General features: G+C 47.4%; 1 protein-coding gene across 1 annotated transcript in view; it reads left to right on the forward strand.

The window, feature by feature from the left end:
- LOC149871401 (uncharacterized) overlaps positions 1 to 19,155 on the forward strand; it is a 64,775-nt gene that overhangs the window by 37,401 nt on the left and 8,219 nt on the right. The window contains exons 35-41 of the mRNA XM_090034617.1: positions 111 to 9,986; positions 10,184 to 10,392; positions 13,062 to 13,233; positions 13,372 to 13,622; positions 15,212 to 15,395; positions 16,041 to 16,227; positions 17,239 to 17,417. Of these exons, the coding sequence (XP_089890743.1) occupies positions 111 to 9,986; positions 10,184 to 10,392; positions 13,062 to 13,233; positions 13,372 to 13,622; positions 15,212 to 15,395; positions 16,041 to 16,227; positions 17,239 to 17,417 (11,058 nt within the window). The remainder of the gene's footprint in view (positions 1 to 110; positions 9,987 to 10,183; positions 10,393 to 13,061; positions 13,234 to 13,371; positions 13,623 to 15,211; positions 15,396 to 16,040; positions 16,228 to 17,238; positions 17,418 to 19,155) is intronic.

Raw genomic sequence — 19,155 nt, forward strand, 5'->3', positions numbered from 1 at the left:
AGAGACATCCCCACCACCTACAACCACGGAAAGCAGCACAGAGGTCATCTCAACCACGCATCGCACAACCGTGGTCACTACGCCCCTCACGAGCCCACCTTCTACGACAGAAACCAGCACACCCGTAACTACTGTGCGCACTGAAACAACCACCTCTGAAACACCCTCCACAACTACCAGCCTGCCAACCAGCACAAAGACCACTATTTCCACCCAGAGCACAACGCAGACTCTCCCTCACACCTCCACAACTGTCACAACTGCCACCCAGTCCACCACCCATTTGTCTACACAACCCACCCACTCCAAAATGACTCCAACCACTACAACCCAACCACCCAGCAGCAGCACAACGGGCACCACAGCTTCTCCATCCACTGTGGGGCCCTCAACACTGGCCCGAAGCACCGCAACAACTACAGCAACTACCACTTGTCAGCAGATATGCACGTGGACCAAATGGTTTGATGTTGATTTTCCCACCTCAGCATCGTCAGATGGAGACATTGAAACCTACCAGAACATTAGGGGAGCTGGGGAGAAGATCTGCGGACAGCCTATAGACATTGAGTGCCGTGCTGAGAACTTTCCTAAGATAAGCGTCCACAACGTCGGTCAGAACGTGAGTTGTGATGTCAATTTTGGGCTCGTGTGCAAAAATGAGGAGCAACTCGGGAAGTTGAAGATATGCCTCAACTACCAGGTCCGTGTCAAGTGCTGCGAGCCAAACCCCAGCTGCTCAATTCCAACCACCACCCCAGAGACCACAACAGGCAGCACACCGCCTCCGACCACACTAATCAGCACCACCACTGTCACTGTGCCACCCAGAACCACAGCCACAGAGACATCCCCACCACCTAAAACCACGGAAAGCAGCACAGAGGTCATCTCAACCACGCATCGCACAACCGTGGTCACTACGCCCCTCACGAGCCCACCTTCTACGACAGAAACCAGCACACCCGTACCTACTGTGCGCACTGCAACAACCACCTCTGAAACACCCTCCACAACTACCAGCCTGCCAACCAGCACAAAGACCACTATTTCCACCCAGAGCACAACGCAGACTCTCCCTCACACCTCCACGACTGTCACAACTGCCACCCAGTCCACCACCCACTTGTCTACACAACCCACCCACTACAAAATGACTCCAACCACTACATCCCAAGCACCCAGCACGAGCACAAAGGGTACCACAGCCTCTCCATCCACTGTGGGGCCCTCAACACCGGTCCCAAGCCCCACAACAACTACAGCAACTACCACTTGTGAGCCCATATGCACATGGAGCAAATGGTTTGATGTTGATACCCCGTCCTCGGGACCAGAAGAGGGAGACATTGAAACCTACCAAAACATTAGGGCAGCAGGAGAAAAGATCTGTGCACAGCCTGGAGACATTCAGTGCCGAGCTGAAAACCAACAGGACATAAGCATCGACCAAGTTGGTCAAGTCGTGCATTGTGACGTCCACTTTGGGCTGGTGTGCAAGAACAAGGACCAAACCGGACAAGACAACCTGTGCCATAACTACCAGATACGTGTCCTGTGCTGCGAACCACACCCCAGCTGCTCAAGTCCAACCACCACCCCAGAGACCACAACAGGCAGCACACCGCCTCCGACCACACTAATCAGCACCACCATTGTCACTGTGCCACCCAGAACCACAGCCACAGAGACATCCCCACCACCTACAACCACGGAAAGCAGCACAGAGGTCATCTCAACCACGCATCGCACAACCGTGGTCACTACGCCCCTCACGAGCCCACCTTCTACGACAGAAACCAGCACACCCGTAACTACTGTGCGCACTGAAACAACCACCTCTGAAACACCCTCCACAACTACCAGCCTGCCAACCAGCACAAAGACCACTATTTCCACCCAGAGCACAACGCAGACTCTCCCTCACACCTCCACGACTGTCACAACTGCCACCCAGTCCACCACCCATTTGTCTACACAACCCACCCACTCCAAAATGACTCCAACCACTACAACCCAACCACCCAGCAGCAGCACAACAGGCACCACAGCTTCTCCATCCACTGTGGGGCCCTCAACACTGGCCCGAAGCACCGCAACAACTACAGCAACTACCACTTGTCAGCAGATATGCACGTGGACCAAATGGTTTGATGTTGATTTTCCCACCTCAGCATCGTCAGATGGAGACATTGAAACCTACCAGAACATTAGGGGAGCTGGGGAGAAGATCTGCGGACAGCCTATAGACATTGAGTGCCGTGCTGAGAACTTTCCTAAGATAAGCGTCCACAACGTCGGTCAGAACGTGAGTTGTGATGTCAATTTTGGGCTCGTGTGCAAAAATGAGGAGCAACTCGGGAAGTTGAAGATATGCCTCAACTACCAGGTCCGTGTCAAGTGCTGCGAGCCAAACCCCAGCTGCTCAATTCCAACCACCACCCCAGAGACCACAACAGGCAGCACACCGCCTCCGACCACACTAATCAGCACCACCACTGTCACTGTGCCACCCAGAACCACAGCCACAGAGACATCCCCACCACCTACAACCACGGAAAGCAGCACAGAGGTCATCTCAACCACGCATCGCACAACCGTGGTCACTACGCCCCTCACGAGCCCACCTTCTACGACAGAAACCAGCACACCCGTACCTACTGTGCGCACTGCAACAACCACCTCTGAAACACCCTCCACAACTACCAGCCTGCCAACCAGCACAAAGACCACTATTTCCACCCAGAGCACAACGCAGACTCTCCCTCACACCTCCACGACTGTCACAACTGCCACCCAGTCCACCACCCACTTGTCTACACAACCCACCCACTACAAAATGACTCCAACCACTACATCCCAAGCACCCAGCACGAGCACAAAGGGTACCACAGCCTCTCCATCCACTGTGGGGCCCTCAACACCGGTCCCAAGCCCCACAACAACTACAGCAACTACCACTTGTGAGCCCATATGCACATGGAGCAAATGGTTTGATGTTGATACCCCGTCCTCGGGACCAGAAGAGGGAGACATTGAAACCTACCAAAACATTAGGGCAGCAGGAGAAAAGATCTGTGCACAGCCTGGAGACATTCAGTGCCGAGCTGAAAACCAACAGGACATAAGCATCGACCAAGTTGGTCAAGTCGTGCATTGTGACGTCCACTTTGGGCTGGTGTGCAAGAACAAGGACCAAACCGGACAAGACAACCTGTGCCATAACTACCAGATACGTGTCCTGTGCTGCGAACCACACCCCAGCTGCTCAAGTACAACCACCACCCCAGAGACCACAACAGGCAGCACACCGCCTCCGACCACACTAATCAGCACCACCACTGTCACTGTGCCACCCAGAGCCACAGCCACAGAAACATCCCCACCACCTACAACCACGGAAAGCAGCACAGAGGTCATCTCAACCACGCATCGCACAACCGTGGTCACTACGCCCCTCACGAGCCCACCTTCTACGACAGAAACCAGCACACCCGTAACTCCTGTGCGCACTGAAACAACCACCTCTGAAACACCCTCCACAACTACCAGCCTGCCAACCAGCACAAAGACCACTATTTCCACCCAGAGCACAACGCAGACTCTCCCTCACACCTCCACGACTGTCACAACTGCCACCCAGTCCACCACCCATTTGTCTACACAACCCACCCACTACAAAACGACTCCAACCACTACAACCCAACCACCCAGCATGAGCACAAAGGGCACCACAGCCTCTCCATCCACTGTGGGGCCCTCAACACCGGTCCCAAGCCCCACAACCACTACAGCAACTACCACTTGTGAGCCCATATGCACGTGGAGCAAATGGTTTGATGTTGATACCCCGTCCTCGGGACCAGAAGAGGGAGACATTGAAACCTACCAAAACATTAGGGCAGCAGGAGAAAAGATCTGTGCACAGCCTGGAGACATTCAGTGCCGAGCTGAAAACCAACGGGACATAAGCATCGACCAAGTTGGTCAAGTCGTGCACTGTGACGTCCACTTTGGGCTGGTGTGCAAGAACAAAGACCAAACCGGAAAAGACAACCTGTGCCATAACTACCAGATACGTGTCCTGTGCTGCGAGCCACACCCCAGCTGCTCAATTCCAACCACCACCCCAGAGACCACAACAGGCAGCACACCGCCTCCGACCACACTAATCAGCACCACCACTGTCACTGTGCCACCCAGAACCACAGCCACAGAGACATCCCCACCACCTACAACCACGGAAAGCAGCACAGAGGTCATCTCAACCACGCATCGCACAACCGTGGTCACTACGCCCCTCACGAGCCCACCTTCTACGACAGGAACCAGCACACCCGTACCTACTGTGCGCACTGAAACAACCACCTCTGAAACACCCTCCACAACTACCAGCCTGCCAACCAGCACAAAGACCACTATTTCCACCCAGAGCACAACGCAGACTCTCCCTCACACCTCCACAACTGTCACGACTGCCACCCAGTCCACCACCCATTTGTCTACACAACCCACCCGCTCCAAAACGACTCCAACCACTACATCCCAACCACCCAGCACGAGCACAATGGGCACCACAGCCTCTCCATCCACTGTGAGACCCTCAACTCCGGTCCCAAGCCCCACAACCACTACAGCAACTACCACTTGTGAGCCCATATGCACATGGAGCAAATGGTTTGATGTTGATACCCCGTCCTCAGGACCAGAAGAGGGAGACATTGAAACCTACCAAAACATTAGGGCAGCAGGAGAAAAGATCTGTGCACAGCCTGGAGACATTCAGTGCCGAGCTGAAAACCAACAGGACATAAGCATCGACCAAGTTGGTCAAGTCGTGCACTGTGACGTCCACTTTGGGCTGGTGTGCAAGAACAAGGACCAAACCGGAAAAGACAACCTGTGCCATAACTACCAGATACGTGTCCTGTGCTGCGAGCCACACCCCAGCTGCTCAATTCCAACCACCACCCCAGAGACCACAACAGGCAGCACACCGCCTCCGACCACACTAATCAGCACCACCACTGTCACTGTGCCACCCAGAACCACAGCCACAGAGACATCCCCACCACCTACAACCACGGAAAGCAGCACAGAGGTCATCTCAACCACGCATCGCACAACCGTGGTCACTACGCCCCTCACGAGCCCACCTTCTACGACAGAAACCAGCACACCCGTACCTACTGTGCGCACTGCAACAACCACCTCTGAAACACCCTCCACAACTACCAGCCTGCCAACCAGCACAAAGACCACTATTTCCACCCAGAGCACAACGCAGACTCTCCCTCACACCTCCACGACTGTCACAACTGCCACCCAGTCCACCACCCACTTGTCTACACAACCCACCCACTACAAAATGACTCCAACCACTACATCCCAAGCACCCAGCACGAGCACAAAGGGTACCACAGCCTCTCCATCCACTGTGGGGCCCTCAACACCGGTCCCAAGCCCCACAACAACTACAGCAACTACCACTTGTGAGCCCATATGCACATGGAGCAAATGGTTTGATGTTGATACCCCGTCCTCGGGACCAGAAGAGGGAGACATTGAAACCTACCAAAACATTAGGGCAGCAGGAGAAAAGATCTGTGCACAGCCTGGAGACATTCAGTGCCGAGCTGAAAACCAACAGGACATAAGCATCGACCAAGTTGGTCAAGTCGTGCATTGTGACGTCCACTTTGGGCTGGTGTGCAAGAACAAGGACCAAACCGGACAAGACAACCTGTGCCATAACTACCAGATACGTGTCCTGTGCTGCGAACAACACCCCAGCTGCTCAAGTCCAACCACCACCCCAGAGACCACAACAGGCAGCACACCGCCTCCGACCACACTAATCAGCACCACCACTGTCACTGTGCCACCCAGAGCCACAGCCACAGAAACATCCCCACCACCTACAACCACGGAAAGCAGCACAGAGGTCATCTCAACCACGCATCGCACAACCGTGGTCACTACGCCCCTCACGAGCCCACCTTCTACGACAGAAACCAGCACACCCGTAACTCCTGTGCGCACTGAAACAACCACCTCTGAAACACCCTCCACAACTACCAGCCTGCCAACCAGCACAAAGACCACTATTTCCACCCAGAGCACAACGCAGACTCTCCCTCACACCTCCACGACTGTCACAACTGCCACCCAGTCCACCACCCATTTGTCTACACAACCCACCCACTACAAAACGACTCCAACCACTACAACCCAACCACCCAGCATGAGCACAAAGGGCACCACAGCCTCTCCATCCACTGTGGGGCCCTCAACACCGGTCCCAAGCCCCACAACCACTACAGCAACTACCACTTGTGAGCCCATATGCACGTGGAGCAAATGGTTTGATGTTGATACCCCGTCCTCGGGACCAGAAGAGGGAGACATTGAAACCTACCAAAACATTAGGGCAGCAGGAGAAAAGATCTGTGCACAGCCTGGAGACATTCAGTGCCGAGCTGAAAACCAACGGGACATAAGCATCGACCAAGTTGGTCAAGTCGTGCACTGTGACGTCCACTTTGGGCTGGTGTGCAAGAACAAAGACCAAACCGGAAAAGACAACCTGTGCCATAACTACCAGATACGTGTCCTGTGCTGCGAGCCACACCCCAGCTGCTCAATTCCAACCACCACCCCAGAGACCACAACAGGCAGCACACCGCCTCCGACCACACTAATCAGCACCACCACTGTCACTGTGCCACCCAGAACCACAGCCACAGAGACATCCCCACCACCTACAACCACGGAAAGCAGCACAGAGGTCATCTCAACCACGCATCGCACAACCGTGGTCACTACGCCCCTCACGAGCCCACCTTCTACGACAGGAACCAGCACACCCGTACCTACTGTGCGCACTGAAACAACCACCTCTGAAACACCCTCCACAACTACCAGCCTGCCAACCAGCACAAAGACCACTATTTCCACCCAGAGCACAACGCAGACTCTCCCTCACACCTCCACAACTGTCACGACTGCCACCCAGTCCACCACCCATTTGTCTACACAACCCACCCGCTCCAAAACGACTCCAACCACTACATCCCAACCACCCAGCACGAGCACAATGGGCACCACAGCCTCTCCATCCACTGTGAGACCCTCAACTCCGGTCCCAAGCCCCACAACCACTACAGCAACTACCACTTGTGAGCCCATATGCACATGGAGCAAATGGTTTGATGTTGATACCCCGTCCTCAGGACCAGAAGAGGGAGACATTGAAACCTACCAAAACATTAGGGCAGCAGGAGAAAAGATCTGTGCACAGCCTGGAGACATTCAGTGCCGAGCTGAAAACCAACAGGACATAAGCATCGACCAAGTTGGTCAAGTCGTGCACTGTGACGTCCACTTTGGGCTGGTGTGCAAGAACAAGGACCAAACCGGAAAAGACAACCTGTGCCATAACTACCAGATACGTGTCCTGTGCTGCGAGCCACACCCCAGCTGCTCAAGTCCAACCACCACCCCAGAGACCACAACAGGCAGCACACCGCCTCCGACCACACTAATCAGCACCACCACTGTCACTGTGCCACCCAGAACCACAGCCACAGAGACATCCCCACCACCTACAACCACGGAAAGCAGCACAGAGGTCATCTCAACCACGCATCGCACAACCGTGGTCACTACGCCCCTCACGAGCCCACCTTCTACGACAGGAACCAGCACACCCGTAACTACTGTGCGCACTGAAACAACCACCTCTGAAACACCCTCCACAACTACCAGCCTGCCAACCAGCACAAGGACCACTATTTCCACCCAGAGCACAACGCAGACTCTCCCTCACACCTCCACAACTGTCACAACTGCCACGCAGTCCACCACCCACTTGTCTACACAACCCACCCACTACAAAACGACTCCAACCACTACAACCCAACCACCCAGCACGAGCACAACGGGCACCACAGTTTCTCCATCCACCGTGGGGCCCTCAACACTGGCCCCAAGCACCACAACAACTACACCAGCTACCGCTTGTGAGCAGATATGCATGTGGAGCAAATGGTTTGATGTTGATTTCCCCACCGCAGGATCGTCAGATGGAGACTTTGAAACCTACCAGAACATTAGGGCAGCAGGAGAGAAGATCTGTGGACAGCCTATAAACATTGAGTGCCGTGCTGAGAACTTTCCTAATATAAGTATCCACAACGTCGGTCAGAATGTGAGTTGCGACATCAATTTCGGGCTCGTGTGCAAAAATGAGGAACAAGTCAGGAAGTTGAAGATATGCTTCAACTACCAGGTACGTGTCAAGTGCTGCGAGCCAAACCCCAACTGCTCAAGTCCAACCACCACCCCAGAGACCACAACAGGCAGCACACCGCCTCCGACCACACTAATCAGCACCACCACTGTCACTGTGCCACCCAGAACCACAGCCACAGAGACATCCCCACCACCTACAACCACGGAAAGCAGCACAGAGGTCATCTCAACCACGCATCGCACAACCGTGGTCACTACGCGCCTCACGAGCCCACCTTCTACGACAGGAACCAGCACACCCGTAACTACTGTGCGCACTGAAACAACCACCTCTGAAACACCCTCCACAACTACCAGCCTGCCAACCAGCACAAGGACCACTATTTCCACCCAGAGCACAACGCAGACTCTCCCTCACACCTCCACAACTGTCACAACTGCCACGCAGTCCACCACCCACTTGTCTACACAACCCACCCACTACAAAACGACTCCAACCACTACAACCCAACCACCCAGCACGAGCACAACGGGCACCACAGTTTCTCCATCCACCGTGGGGCCCTCAACACTGGCCCCAAGCACCACAACAACTACACCAGCTACCGCTTGTGAGCAGATATGCATGTGGAGCAAATGGTTTGATGTTGATTTCCCCACCGCAGGATCGTCAGATGGAGACTTTGAAACCTACCAGAACATTAGGGCAGCAGGAGAGAAGATCTGTGGACAGCCTATAAACATTGAGTGCCGTGCTGAGAACTTTCCTAATATAAGTATCCACAACGTCGGTCAGAATGTGAGTTGCGACATCAATTTCGGGCTCGTGTGCAAAAATGAGGAACAAGTCAGGAAGTTGAAGATATGCTTCAACTACCAGGTACGTGTCAAGTGCTGCGAGCCAAACCCCAACTGCTCAAGTCCAACCACCACCCCAGAGACCACAACAGGCAGCACACCGCCTACGACCACTCTTATCAGCACCACTACTGTCACTGTGCCACGCAGGACCACAGCCAGAGAAACAGCCTCAACACCTACAACCATGGCAGCCAGCACAAAGACCATTATTTCCATCCAGAGCACAATGAAGACTTTGCCACATACCTCCACGACTGTCACACCTGTCACCCAGCCCACCACCCATTTTTCTACACACCCCACCTACTCGAGTTCGACTCCAACCACTACAACCCAAGTACCCAGCACAAGCACAAAGGGCACCACAGCCTCTCCTTCCACCGTGAGGCCCTCAATCGCAGCCCCAAGCACTGCGGCCACTACAGCAACCACTACAGCAACTACCACTTGTGATCCTATATGCACCTGGAGCAAATGGCTTGATGTTGATTTCCCCTCCTCAGGACCTGGAGACGGAGACTTCGAAACCTATCACAACTTTAGGGCAGCGGGAGTTTTGATTTGTGGACAGCCCAAAGACATTGAATGTCGGGCAGAAAACTTTCCTAATGTTAGTATTGAGAACATTGGTCAAGTCTTGCAGTGTGATGTCAGTTTAGGCCTTGTTTGCAACAATGAGGACCAGGTTGGGAAGTTCAGTATATGCTTCAACTACCAGGTTCGTGTTAGGTGCTGTGAGGAAAACCCCAACTGCCCAAGGACAACCACCATCCCAGGGACCACAGCAGTTAGCACACCTTCAACATCTGTTATTTCTAGAACAACACCCAGTGTTTGTTACTGCCATGTCTGGGAAAGGTATTATCAACCTGGTAAGTTGTTACAGATTTCATATATTAATAGAAGTAATTTTTTCTCACTTTAATTTTTACTTTTTACTAAGCAGGATAGTACAAGAATTTTGTTGTATGTATATCAATTATCTGCCATCCATTAAATGAAATATTTTTGTCCTTTTTTGTTTGGTTTTCATGTTGCACAGTATTTTCTGTGGTTTTATATTTTACAGGTGAAGTGATTTACAACACCACTGACAGTGATGGATGTGTTTTTTACGCCATTTGTACTAGCAATTGTTCAGTTTCTAGATTCCAGGAATGGTGTAATACATCCACACCAGCAACAACACCACCAGCAACAACTATTACGCCAACAGTCACTGCATCTACTATTATAACACCCCATACAGGATGCCAGAAGGTCAAGCCACATAGAAAGGTATTTGTCTACTTTTCTTTTTTTTGGTCTTCAAAGTTGTTTTGGTAATAAATCTGTATCAGTGTAGAATGTTTATGTATTTTAATACCGAAATACCATTTGATGTTTTCAGTTATTTTTTACAGCATTGAGTTCAAACCCTCATAAGATATTTCTAGTAAGACTTGGTTATTTGTGCAACCTTATAACTGACAGTGAGAATTAATCTCCGAAAGTGTTTTTAATTGCAACTCAAATGCACAAATGTTGATATTCTTTATCCAGCAAGATCCCAATTTTGCTGTTATTTACACTGAAGTAAAGGAGAGGTTTCCCTCCCCCCCATACTTGCATTCATTGCTTGTGCAAAGGACTGAAAAATTTGACATTGTCACAGGTAGTTTGGAAAGCTTTGTTCCTGGTCTCCTGTACCCTTACCAGCTTCTCTATACATCCTAAACTTCCCCTCTTTCTCATAAAGTTGGTTGGGCTGCAGGGTAGAAGGTTTACCCAGTATATGAATGGTCATAGTGGTCCTTGCATACACAAGCCATCCCTGTTGTCATTTGCAATCACCCTGTGAGGAAATGTATTAGGGCATGGACTTCCTGTGACCACAGCCAAGACTTAGGGTGTACAGACTAGCTATACAAACTTTCTTTGATGTCTCTTCAAAATTTGTTGCATTCTGTGTTCTTTCAACTTGATGAGACCATTAAACTGAACAGCTGAATGTCAACATTCTGCACATGCATTGCCAGGATTTAGCTTTCATTTTTCTGCCCCTTGCAGGAGTATCATTGTTACCATCAGTTGAAGCAGAAATGATACCTAACTTTCTCAAATGTGAAGCACAGGGTTCAGATATGACACTTAGACAATTTTAAGTGTGGTTTAAACCACAAGTGTCTACATGAACAAACCAGCTCAGAATACGCTAAATCTCCTGAAATAATTCAAAAGTGTATCTGCATAATTAGCTATTATTTTGATCTAGTGCTTCATGAACCAGTTCAGCTTTATATGCAGACAGCAAGCTTTCAATGGCTAGTGTTTTGTTGGTCCTCCAGGCATCCCACATTTCACTGTTCATACTCTTCTCTCCCATATCTCTGCACGGCAACTGGCTGGTCTAGTACGGAGTCAGACCTCGACAGCACCAACCTCTATTGCCTGCACTTAGCCACAATGTACCCATTTGGGGATGGGAGGCTATGGTGGTCCAACCAGAAGCAGGGTGGCTCCATGCTTTTGGTATCCCAAGGGTGGGATCCTCTGGGGCTCTCCATGGTGTGTGCCTCCTGCTGCATCCTTAAAAGAGCACTTTTCCCCAAAGACTTTCAGTTGCTGGTGATGGACCCTTGTCTGTAGAATCCCAGGCTGATTTGGGGTGGAGGTGTTCCTCATGAATCCTGCATAAGGTCTCCATTGACTTTTAAACATCACTTTTCCTCAAGCCACTGGTTAATTTCTTTCCATTCCTCACAACTGACCGGGGTTTGGTGCATCCCAGACTGCTTTGGGGTGGAGGGGTAGCCAGGTGGTTTGAAACCAAACAATAAAGGTAGCTACCCTTCCAACCTGGCCACCCCTTCACCCCCACCCCAAATCAGCCTGGGATGCCACAGAATGGGGTCCACTGAGGGCAGCTGAAATTAATAAGGAGTTTCTCATGAAAGTCTTCATAAATCTGTCTGAGACAGAGACCTTGGGCAACCTCAGGAGTACCCATCCCCTGGGAATGCAGAATCAGGGGGACGGGGGGCAGAGGGATCAGGCCCTCCCCCATCTGACCACTCCTCTACTCCCAAATCAGTTTGGGATGCACCCAACCCTGGTCATTTGTCAGGAATTGAAGTAAATTGATGAGTGCCTTAAGGAAAACTTATATTAAAAGCTGAGAAACTCTGGCAGGACCGCCCCCTCCCACACACACACGCATACACCCCAGTAGCCTAGAAGCAGGAGTCCAGGCAGGTAGGACAATACATATTTCAGTAAAGTGTAGGAATGGTCTTTATCAAATTCAATTGCTCATTATTGAACTCAGGGCTACTGAGAACGGGGATTCAGAAAATTGCATTTGCAGGCAATTGATGTCATCTTGTTCCTTTTTCATGGAATCCAGTCAGGCAAGTTTTTCCCTTGCTCAGGGAATCCTGGGGAAACTCTGGGCACTTGCCACTGAGAGGCATGATGGGCCAAGTGCTCATTACCATCCCGTGGTGATAGTTCGACAGCATTGCACAGCCTAAAAACAGTGCTTGGAACCCTTGGCAGTGTATGTGTGGACACCTCTGACCAGGTATAATTGAGAACTCATTCCTAATCAGTGGCAACCTTGGAATAATTAAACTGCTATGTGTGTCTGTACAGTGTTTCAGTTGTGTATAACTCATTTTCTAGGCTACCATACTCCTTGGCTGGCTTTTATTTCAGACTGAAAGGGTTTAGAAGGTCTAGGTAGCAACAGAAGAACTGCTTCTGGTTATTTGGGTAGTATATAATGTACTGCAAAACTAACTGTTTCCAGAACCTGTAAAGCATGAGTGACAGTCATTAAAGAAAGATATATGATTTTTTTCCTCCCCAGTTCCACCCCTGTTGCAAGCATTATGGAAATACAAATCTGGATAAAGTTCAAGTATAATTATAACCTTTTGTGATACCACCCCCTTTCTCTGTTACAGAATGGTGAGACTTGGAATCTATCTAACTGCACAATAGCGAAGTGTGAGAATGACACGGTTGTTGTAGAAAACAGATATTGCCCTCCTGCAAGGGAAATTACTTGTGCAAATGGATACCCACCAGTATTGGTGACTGATGAAACTGGCTGCTGTCGCCACTATGAATGTCAATGTAAGTGACAAATGAATTAAGGAGGCAAACACCTGACACTGCACAAAACAAATAGAATAAATGGTGCCATTGTTTTTTTAGCCTCAGTTTCCAAATTCTCGTTAATTTTAACCTTCCACACTGTTTTCTCTTTATCAGGTACATGTAGTGGCTGGGGGGATCCTCATTACATTACTTTTGATGGAACCTATTACACCTTCCTACAAAACTGCACATATGTCCTGGTGAAGCAGATTATACCTGTGTACGACAACTTCCGGGTTTACATTGACAATTATTTCTGCGATGCACAAGGCGGACTTTCCTGTCCTAAAGCCATTATTGTTTTGTACAATTCTTCAAAAATAGTGATGACCCGTGAAACTGGTAGTGGAGTGCAGGCTAACAAGGTAAATTATAATTCTTTAGGGTTTTCCCCCCATGTTTCCCATTTCATCCGAGGAGAAAGAGGGTGTACAGGTATATTTCTGAAACTCATTTGAAACCCTGAGTTCATTAGTGTTCACCATAATATAGACACAACTTGGGTAGAGTGCCTCATAGGGCAAAAAGATCAGGCCAATTCCTGAGAATAAAATATATCAGAGAAGGTTTTGGACCTCTTGTCACTGGAAATATAAATAAAATTAGGAAACAGGCTAATACGTTTAATAGAAATACATTCAAAATAGGAAAGAGGCTTACAAAGCAGGGGCTTTACAGTAGAACTGTAAAATGTATAGGACTCTGAAAAAAGTTCCATTACAATAATTTGTCACACAACAGGTGCACACACAAATGTCAGTGAGTTAGTTAAATCAGGCTTGAGTAAATTCAAAAGATCCCGTTTTGGATCACAGGATAAGACACAATCCTTCACTGGCACAGAGATTCATTGTTCCCAGAGGGCTCCCATCTCATGCAAATGCATATACTGACATATTTGTAAAAACATTAGGAAGCAATACAAATAAATACCACAGGACAAATTTTCCCTTGAATAGACGAACCAGAATTCAGCCCGGGAGTGGTAAGCTAAATAGGGACCTATCCCTTTAGTATGGGTCTCTCTCAATATCGATCCACATGAATGACTCATTCCCCATTCCCTTCCTGAATCAATGATGTGATTGAGGAGAAAGGTATGAACTAGAGTGGGCTTCACCCTAGAGATATTAAGTGGTTGTTGGGAGCTGGTGAAAATGAGAGGTTATCTCAAGCTGCCCTTGATTCTGGGGATGGACCAGGCACTTATATGACCAGGATGAGTGGAAGGGAAAGATGTAAAAGTGCTTGCAATCTCCTTTTGTGAAATTATGCCAAGAATTCCAGCTACAGTTACAGACAGGGATAGAGATGGGCATGCTGAGAATTGTAGTCAGATCAGAAATCAAGTCTGAGAAAAATAATATGTGAAGAATAGGTAACCGTGTCACCTTCCTCTCGGTCAAATGAGAAAGGAATTAAGTTTCTAATGTGGAAAAAAATCCTTCAGAACAAAGTCACTAACCAAATGTTTATACTTTTGTTAAAAACCAGAATTTGTAACCACCCAGTATCTTTAACAGTTTAATTTAAATAGCAAAAATGTAGTCATTAAATAAAAATTATGACATTTTATTTCATAGTTATGAAATAAAAATTATGAAACCATTATATTAAATAAAAATTACTACAAAGGAAAATGTCCCCATGCAGTCACTAATGATATTATCAGTCATTACATTTTGCTGGGGAATAATGTATCTTAGCATACAACCAGCACAAACAGAATATAACTAATACGCAGAACAAAGCTAATTGCACAGGGTTGCTTTAATAGTTAATCCTGCAACTCAAGCACAAAGGGACTGTAAAGCAGCAGAGAGAAAAATTAAACAATGTGAATTATTGTTATGAAGAACTGGTGTGGAATATGAGGAAGAGTAATGTGAGTGTTAAATGACACACTAAAAAGGGACTCCTGCATTCATATATTTTTTCTAAACCTCACATGCAGATTTATTTCAATGAAAAACTTGTCGAACCAGGCTTCAAACATGATGTCATTTTGATTGCCACGCGTGGTATTCAAATGATTACTGAAATACCTCAGATTGGAGCCATCATCACATTTAATGGATACATCTTCTCAATACAACTCCCCTACAGCAAATTTGGCAACAACACTGAAGGACAGTGTGGTAAGGATTTATTAACCCCTCTCTTTCCCACTTGCTCTGTTTTTGTTCATCAGCTCTTCAGGATTATCACTGACAGGAATTTGTCAAAGGGAAGTAAAGTAAAATTAGGAAACCCGTTGGATTTGGTCACTGATATTCCATTTGCTCAAAGATATGGGCTCAGAAGCTAAATATTACAAGGACTGAAATTTTTATTTTGGTTTTAATCTTGGAAAAACAAGACTAAATAAACTCAGTAGAGATTAAAATGTATTACCTCTCAGCGATGCAATCTAAACATAGAAAGGGCCCGATTCTTTCCATCTGTTAGGTGCCTAAGTGTTCTCAAGTCCCTCAAAAAACCTTAATGCACCTACTTCACTAACACAGCATCATTATAGCTTTAAAGCTAAGTCACACAAAGTAGCAAGCAGGAGAAAGATGCCTCCATCTTTTGTATTAACTTTTTTCATGGACTTGAAAAGGGTAGAATAGGATTACACTTAGCCACATTATTAGGTGACATCTTATTCAGCAGCTAATAAGTGGAATAGGATCATACCCAAAAGCATGCACACCAGTTTTGAATTTGATCCTAGCATAATGTCACATATTTTGTCAGTAGCTTACCTGCCTTCTCATCTGGTTCCTTTTGATATCTTTCAGGCACATGCACAAATAATAAATCAGATGAATGCCGCTTGCCAGATGGTCAGATCATTTCTTCTTGTCCCAAAATGGCTTATCATTGGAAAGTTTCTGACAATCAAACTTGTTTGACACCACCACCTATCATTACGACACCTCCTCCAGTTAGTCATATTACTGAAATCTGCAAGGTTATTTTGAGCAAGTAAGATCAGACCTGAATTCTTTGATCTTCTCTGACTTAGGCAAAATTATTCATGTATCTGAGAAAAGCTTGGGGGGGTGGGCGGGCGATAAGAATTATATCCTCAGGAAATACAGGCCAAATTCAAAGGTTTCCTGATGCACATCTCTGATGGCTAAACAGTTATGCCAGTTGCATAAGAGAACAAATGTAATGAAAGTGCTATACAAATGATTCTTGATGTGAAGGAGCTTTTCAGAGTTATTGCACAGTTGTTTGTGGGGAATATTAACAAATCAGGGATTTGGTCAGTAAAAAAATCCAAATTTTCTGGGCTGCATAAAATAGCTCAAAATTGTTTCTTTTAACTACAAAATTATTTACCTTCCTATCTACATTTCAGTGTGCATGTCTATGCATGCATTAATGCACGTTACCTAACGCACATTAAATTTAGTACCTTCAATGTGAAGTACTAAATAAATATGCATTAGACTGCCCTAATGCACAGTACCAAAAGCACATTTTTTAAGTGATGCTTAATGTGCCATAGCCTATTTTACTCTGCATTAGCATAATTGCACAGGGTGTTTTTACGTATGCTTTAATGCACAGTAAAATAGGCTCCAGCGCATTAAAGCACATGTGTGGATGCACCCAGTGTATATCTATTTATACTCCAATATCCTTTTCCAAACCATAACTGCATTTTAAATTTGTCAGATGCTTTCTATGGAAGAGAGTAATGAGTCTGGTCTGTTAACAGCTAAATGGATAAATAGACACTATATTCTATAGGAGTCTTAGGTACATTGAAAATAATAGCTCTGATGGCGTCAAACTTCCCAGGCTTTCCATTCTTGAACATTTCTCCCCAATTTGTGCCCCTTTTTCAAGCTCAGATAAATTTCCTCTAAGAAGCTGTTTTCTTAGGAGGAGAAAATATACATGTGTGGTGTCTCCTTGGGCTAGAGCAGATTTTGTATACAGACCAAATGAAGTGAAACTGATTTTTTTTCCTGTTGCATGTAGAGTTTTTGAAGAATGTCATAAGGTGATCCCACCAGAACCTTTTTACAAGGGTTGTGTTTTTGATGGAAGTCACATGAGGAAGTCCGCTATACTGTGTTCAAGCTTGGAGCTGTATGCTTTTTGGTGTGCCAACAGAGGTGTTTGCATTGACTGGAGAAATGAAACCAATGGGACATGCCGTAAGTACAGTAGCATTAAAAAAACTGTGTGATAATGAAGCATGTGATTTGTTATAATGGGAACATATTAAGTTGGTCCTAACACAAAATCATTGCATAATGCACCATAAACCATAACAAGTCTATCCGGCAATGTCCTTGTCTCCCCTGTATTTTACCAGTGGCATGCTTTAGGGAGTTCTTGGTGTTTCTTATACATGAGGTTTTAGAATGGATGATTTTTAGGAATCTTTGGGCAAATTGCTGCTTGGGAATGCAGGGGACTGAACTCCATAACCTGGGAGACCCTTTCCAGTCCCATGCTTCTATGCCCTGTATTATGTTCCTATCTCAGTGGTTTAATAGGAACATTAATCAAGGGATACAGGCTTTGGAAACAATATTTACATATTTAACTCACATTGGTGTTGATATGGAGCATCAAGGAGCTAGTTCTATAGATATTACATTCTGATCTTATATCAGTATAAATCTAGAGCAGCTTTACCAAAGAGTGGTAGTTGACGGAACCGAATCAACATGGCACACAGTGACCAGTGGTGTCCCCCAAGGCTCTGTTCTCAGACCTGTTCTCTTTAATGTATTTATAAATGAGCTAGACTCTGGTGTCAGAAGTGGACTGGCTAAGTTCACTGACAACACCAAACTATGGGGAAGAGTGGAGGATAGGTTGGTGATCCAGCCTGACTTCAACAGGCTCGCAAGGTTGGCGAATGAAAACCTGATGGCATTCAATATGGAGAAATGCAAGATGCTCCACCTCGGGAGAAAAAACCCACATCACACTTATAGGCTCAGCAGTGCTACACATGCTAGCACAATGACTGAAAGACACTTGGGGGTCATGATTGATCACAAGATGAACATGAGCCACCAATATGATGCTGCCACCAGCAGAGCGAATAAAACTCTGGCTTGCATCTATCAGTGCATCTCAAGCAAACCCCAGGAAGTCATCCTCCTGCTGTACTCGGCATTGATGAGGCCACAGCTGAAGTATTACATCCAGTTGTGGGTCCACAATTCAGAAAGGATGTAAAGAAACTTGAAAAAGTCCAGAGGAGAGCCATGTGCATGATCAGAGAGCAAGAGAGCAGCCTGTACGAAGAGAGGTTGAGTGCCATGGACTTTTCAGCCTGGAGCAGCGTAGGCTCAGCGGTGACTTGCTGGCAGGGATGTGTATCAGGATCTAGGGGAATGCCTGTTCACCAGGGCCCCCCAAGGGAAAACAAGGTACAACGGTCACAAACTCCTCCAAGACTGTTTTAGGCTGGACATAAGGAAAAACTTCTTTACTGTCTGAGTCCCCAAGGCCTGGAATAGGCTTCCTCCAGAGGTGGTGGAAGCATCTACTCTGGACACTTTCAAGAAACATTTGGATGCCTATCTTGCTGGGATCCTTTGACCCTAGCTGATTTCCTGCTCATTGGGCAGGCAGCTGGACCTGATGATCTTGTGAGGTCCGTTCCATCCCTAGTGTCTATGTCTAATTGAAATGGTTATGGATTTACCCAGATATAACCAATATTAAAATCTGGCCAGTTGTGTTTTGGGAAAGGGAAAGCCACTATTTCACTGTATTATGTTAGTACCCACCTAGTCATTGCATGAAACTATACTATTAGATTTCTGGAAGAGAAAAAAGTAGACTGGGCACTTGTAAGTATAAAATGATGATACAGAATACAGGGATAAACTAAAAGTCATGTGTCACAACTCAGCCTACCCACCAATTCTT

The sequence above is a fragment of the Crocodylus siamensis genome, chromosome 2 (genome assembly GCF_052110815.1).
Source record: "Crocodylus siamensis isolate JL-2025a chromosome 2, ASM5211081v1, whole genome shotgun sequence".
Classification (NCBI taxonomy): Eukaryota; Metazoa; Chordata; order Crocodylia; family Crocodylidae; genus Crocodylus; species Crocodylus siamensis.